The sequence below is a fragment of the Lactuca sativa genome, chromosome 2 (genome assembly GCF_002870075.4).
Source record: "Lactuca sativa cultivar Salinas chromosome 2, Lsat_Salinas_v11, whole genome shotgun sequence".
Lineage (NCBI taxonomy): Eukaryota > Viridiplantae > Streptophyta > Magnoliopsida > Asterales > Asteraceae > Lactuca > Lactuca sativa.
Window position 1 is genome coordinate 177724595 of NC_056624.2, and position 5727 is coordinate 177730321.

General features: G+C 32.6%; 1 protein-coding gene across 3 annotated transcripts; it reads left to right on the forward strand.

Moving 5' to 3' along the window:
- The first annotated feature begins 1432 nt into the window (after positions 1 to 1432).
- Positions 1433 to 3173, forward strand: LOC111902737 (uncharacterized). 3 transcript variants are annotated; one of them, XM_023898546.3, is made up of 4 exons: positions 1516 to 1655; positions 1739 to 1965; positions 2302 to 2754; positions 2841 to 3173. In XM_023898546.3, the coding sequence occupies exons 3-4, from the start codon at positions 2311 to 2313 to the stop codon at positions 2991 to 2993; spliced, it is 597 nt and encodes a 198-aa protein (XP_023754314.1). In that variant the 5' UTR covers positions 1516 to 1655; positions 1739 to 1965; positions 2302 to 2310; the 3' UTR covers positions 2994 to 3173. The 3 variants fall into 3 exon arrangements, with proteins under 3 accessions (XP_023754312.1, XP_023754314.1, XP_023754313.1); XM_023898545.3 differs by having other exon boundaries at positions 1517 to 1655; positions 1747 to 1965; XM_023898544.3 differs by lacking the exon at positions 1739 to 1965 and having other exon boundaries at positions 1433 to 1655.
- The last annotated feature ends 2554 nt before the right edge of the window (positions 3174 to 5727 follow it).

Here is a 5727-nt window from a genome sequence, read left to right on the forward strand (position 1 = left end):
TTGTAAAAGTTAAAATGTAAACTCTTTTGGACAAAAAAAGGGCTTAATTAGTCCAATACTTCTGGCCCAATACGAAATTGGGCTGAGAATAGAGATGAACAAAAAGACTATGTCTTAGTATAGTTATGTCTTAGTATAGTAATTGAAATTAATATCCATTTATTAAAAGTTATTGTAATAATTATATTAAAATATTATATAAAGTTTAATAAAATAAAAAACTTATGACATGTGAAAAAAAATTAATTCAAAATAACCACAAAATTACATTTGACAAATTGAATGAGAATGTAACATGTAGCAAAAAAATCTTCATTTATTATAGTAGATTAAATTAAAGTACATATAACTTTATATTAAACTTTTCTTTTTTATAAACCCGTATAATACACGGGTCTTGCACCTAGTGTTATAATATATCAAAATTTTCTTAATAATTGTTAATATGGTATTGCAGATCATACCATGTTGAAGTAATTGATATATAAAAAACATCGAACTTATATTAATATAAAGCTAAGATTTAATAAATAAACTATTAAAATAACTGAAAGTCTAAAATATTATGAATTTTATGTATTTTTGTTGTTTCTCTCAATGTTTTAAAAAACGGTTTGAACCGACCGGTTTAATCGGAAAGGAGAACATTTCAACTAGCACCGATTTTATGTCTATTTCAGAACCGGAATGAACTAATTAGTTTTTACAAAAATCCGGTTGAACCGGTTAAATTAAATAAAAACACATAGAAATTAATCATTTTCATAACAAACTTTGTTTTTTTTTTTCACATTTATTTGGGTTTCTTTGAATAAAAATACGTAGTAAATGTTATAAAGTTTTTTTTAATGTGTTTGTATTCATCTAAAACTATATTTTTTTGTATTTTATTTTATTCTATTTTTGATGTACGTAGATTAATGTAAAACTTACGGTTATGTATTTTAATGTCTTTAGATTGAACTTGTATTTACGTGTTTTTTAATGTTTAAACTTGTAGATGTCTATGTGTGTATAGGAAAAAAATTAAGGGGATTTCTAACAAAGCTTAAAAATGGAGCTTTTTAACTTATTATCGGTTCCACACTCGTATAAGCTAAACATGATGTTTGGATAAAAATAGCTTATACTGATGCCATATCGATAATAAGTCAAAATCCATAAGTAAGAGATCCTTAACTTATCAACTTATAAGATATAAACTATAAGCTGAAAAGTACTTATGATTTTTCATAAAAGCACGTCCTAAAATTATACAAACTAGTTGAACCAACGGTCAAACTGATTAACACGAGAACCGATGATCAAATCGATTAACCTGAAAACCGATCACCACATCAGTTCAACTGAAAAAATCGGTTTTTTAAAAGATTGGGTTCTCTTAATAATATTAAAACAACATATTAAAAAACCCTGAATGGGCTATGTTGCGTAATCCGGTCCAACAAAAAAGGTATGTTTTCACTTTTCAAATTTCATGTGGTGATTGATGGAGTTGGTGGCGTATGAACGATTACTTCGACGCTGAACAAAAAGCTCTCCGAACAGTGTCTCCGTCGCTCTTTCGACGACGCACGCTGCCGGCTGCTCGGCTCCTCTCATTGGCGATTCCACAGTGGAATCTCCACAATTTCCTCTTCTTCTACTATTCTCAAGTAAGTGCCCTAAACCTAATTTTAGTTTCTTAATTTTGTAAGCCCTAAGCTATGAGAAGTTATTACAATCTTATACATGTTAGTTTTGTAGGACATAATGTGATGCATTATATTTGATCCGTGACATAATGTGATGCATTATATTTGATCCGTTTGATATTCGGTCCCCTAAAAAAGACGCCGACTGAGAAATTGCCCATATTTGCCCTTTTCCTGCTTCTTAGCCTTTGACGCGATTTCTTCCTTCTCCTTGGATCTTTTTCGCCTCCGTCCAGCGCCGCTTTGTCTGAGCTCCGGCCTCCTTCCAGCGGTAAGAAAAACCCTCTCTTATTCCTGCTTTTTTTTTTGTTCGAACTGCCACCGGTTATCTCATCATCTTCACTTGTTCGATTGAACAACTTTCATTTTAGCTTTTAGATGACTGATCGATTATCTGTTATTAGCTTTTTTTTTTTTTTTGAGTTTTCTTAATCACTCATTTGATCAATTGGTCCTTTACCTATGGTTAGGAATGGAATGCACTGCTGTACAAATCCACATAGTTTAGATTAAACATGTAGTTAAGAGTTTATTTGATGATAAATTTACACGCATCAACTTCAAGTGTAAACCAAATTTGTTGGTTTTTGATATCTTTCCCAAATAGATCAATTTAATGGAACCATCATCGGAGGAAGAATACGAGACATTTATAGAAAAGGTGGAAAGAACAATTTACCTTGACAACATCTCAAATCAGGTGACTGAAGCTGTTTTAAAAACTGCACTTGATCAGTTTGCAACTGTCAAAAATGTTCAGTTTATCCCCACATACTTCAACTCATGCACCATTTATGCTGCTTTAGTGGAAATGGAAACAGCAAAACAAGCTCAAGAAATCGTGAAAGAAATAAGTGACTCACCATTTATGATATCTGGTATGCCAAGACCTGTGAGAGCACAAAAAGCTAAAATTGAAATGTTTGATGATCGCCCTAAAATGCGTCGCGAAAAGATTGTATGTTATTGGATGGATCCAAGTCATCCCAACTTTGATGTTGCCAAAAAGTTAAAGAATTTGACCAAAAAGCATGCTGTTGAGGCCTCCTTTCTCATGGAGGTAGTTTGCGTTTGGTATATAATTGTTTGAAGTATGAAATAAATAGTTTTGATGTTTGATTTTAATCATTTTATGGTGAATTTCAGAAACAAATGGAAGAAGAAGAGAAGTTGCATAATCAACAGGAAGTGAGTTTGAAAGCAAATTTTAAGAAGTATGAGTTGATCGATAGTGCACAAGGTGATGGGACATTTAGGCGATTGGGAGCTCGTTATGGTTCAAGCTATAATGATTTTTGATTTTTAGATTAAAATATAATGGTGGAGTAGCTTTTATCGTTTTTTTTTTGTCTTCTAAGAAATTATTCTAAATGCACATGTTATACTTTAGGCTATCTATGTGAATGTATAAATGTTCAAATGATGCTTTAAGCACTACTATTATGTTAGGCTATTGGATCTGGTGGTTAAAAATGTTTATTTTTTTTTTTCAAATGTGGCTTCATAGACATTTATAATTGTTTTTTCTGCTCAAAATGACCATTTTACCCATCTAAACTTAACATAAATTGGTGTTGGTTGTACTGGGTTTGTCACACCTCTCAAAATGTCATTCTTTTTTTTTTTTTGATGGAAAGAAAAAGAACCACTATTTCTATTCTAGTCATCATAGCTCATGATTTACCAACTATCAAAGTTGTTTCTACTGTGGCTTTGGAATTTGTTTTTTTTTGTTAGACCAACCCTACTAAAACATAATTATAAAGGCCAATAAAGTGGTGTTTTTCTTTCTAATCAATTTTAAAAAAACGTCATTTTAGTGTTTGGAATAGCTTTACACACCATATATAAAGGTCAAACTACTTGGCCTCTAAAAATCACACCTTTAGCGTTTGGTTGGAATGCAAACACCAATTTAGTGTTAAACATTCACCAATTTAGTGATTTATGGTTTGAGTTGTGTTTGGTTGGAATGCAAACATCAATTTAGTGTTAAACAATCACAAATTTAGTGATTTATGGTTTGAGTTGCTTTTAGTGGCAGGGTAATATCATCAATTAATTACTAAACTAAGGCTTGGGGGAGTAGAGCATGGCATGCCATACCCCCACATCCTCTTTGAAACCATATAATATTTATCATATCATTTTTGTCACACAACATAAATAGTAAGAGATTTTTATGAGGTGGGTCAACTTGGTAAAAAAAAAAACAAAATAAATAATCTCTCTCTCTCTCTTTCTCTCTCTCTCTCATCGCCACTAAGATGCCATTTTGCCATGTCATGTTTGAGGGGTGGTGTTTGTGTGGCATGCCAAGCAAATGTCGACTCTTTGCCACCCACTACCCCAAACCTAAGAATGAAACTTATCCTATAGGTGAAAGTATATATATTTGTTTAAAGCCTTAAGGGTTGCTTGGAATTTACTCGAAGACAACAATGATTCTGTTGACCAAGAAAGACATGAAAAAGACTAAAAGACTTGTACATAAACAAAATGAAGAAGATGAAACATATTGTATAGTATTGCGAGATCTCATCAATAATCATTAATTACTTTTATTAGAAGAAAAAAGACAAGAGTGGTATGTTGCGTGTAATACATTCCGGAATGAAATGTACCCATCGACAAAGATTTTTCGAATTCTCATTAGCATCTAGTATCATATGCTTCATAAAATTCTAAAGAAAAATATCAAGGCAATAATGGATTGGTGCGTGTGATAGTCTATGGTACATAGGCTAACCATCGACACATAATTGCAAACTTTTATCAGTGTGTGGTTTTACACAGTGAATCATCAAGTTTTATTAAGAAGATAAATGAGAGAATGGATTGTTTCAGTCATGCTGAGGTGAAATCGGTGTGAATCACTAACAGTTTTACTCGTCAATAAGAAGTGGTTTAAACTTTCGTATCATGGAGTAAGTTGCAATCTAGAATCAAAGATTCACCGTTAAATCATAATGGTACTATGGCATACCTCAAACTAGGAGGTTAGGGACATGAACAACCCTTTGTTATTTACGGACCAAACAAATATCTCTTACGCTGATGACTATGCAATCGGGGCAAGACATTAGGCTTTGCTCAATATTTTAGCAAAACATGAGACTTGATGCATACGACAAACATACTTCTAGGGACAGGGTCAAGTAAAGATGATTAAATTAAATATAAACACCCCAACCTTTCTATCAATAATTTTTTATTTGGACCAGGCAATCTCATTTTGAGAGTTTAGACAATGCTAGACAATCAGCATGAGAGGGCGACTCAATGTTCTTAGTAGATGGTCTCATTGATGAGAAACTTAGAGAGATTTAGTCACATACAACAACATGCTTCTAGGGACGATGATGTGTCAAAATTTGCATACTAGGCTCAAATTATCACCGTCAGATTCCTTTACAAAATAGTACAAAAGAATAAACAATATAAGAATACAAACAAAAGAGTTAGTTAAACAAGAAAATAGCTTAAACAATATGTGCAACTTTTTCAGAATGGTGATAAAGACTCGTTCCATCAAATCTTTTGGAATTGAATGGTAATTAATGCACTTCCATTTTTCGAGATATCTACCACTTGAAACTTCTGGTATAAAAGAGAACAAACAAGATCAACCTTATCACAAAAAAACAACACAATTCATGGTAAACAAGGAAGGATAATTCCTTTAATCGTTGAGGTTCTACAGATTGATTCCAATCTTCATGTTCACCAAGGAAAAAAAGAACATGTACCAGTCTTTGTAACCAACGAGTTAGAGGGATCCAATCTTTGTAACCTTCAAGTTATGAGAGTCACCAAGACAGAACTTGAAGGTTCCATACATTGAGATCCCCGAGGTAAGAGAAGGTGGGATCACTATCTTGTTGAAGACGCCTTTGGATATTTGAGGTGATGGAGTTTTAGTGACAACTTCTTTAGAAGTTAGTCACACCAGGTCACAAAACTTCACTTCATCTCATTGCAACTGAAATAGGTTGTTCAAGGCAGAGGATATATCTATCTAGAAGAACATCCT

Bases quoted from the DNA above. Each gene is read 5' to 3' on its own strand.
- LOC111902737 (XM_023898544.3), top strand. From the start codon at position 1,506: ATGAACGATTACTTCGACGCTGAACAAAAAGCTCTCCGAACAGTGTCT. The intron at 1,656-2,301 runs GTAAGTGCCCTA...TTTCCCAAATAG, and splicing joins TCTTCTTCTACTATTCTCAA to ATCAATTTAATGGAACCATC. The intron at 2,755-2,840 runs GTAGTTTGCGTT...GGTGAATTTCAG, and splicing joins AGGCCTCCTTTCTCATGGAG to AAACAAATGGAAGAAGAAGA.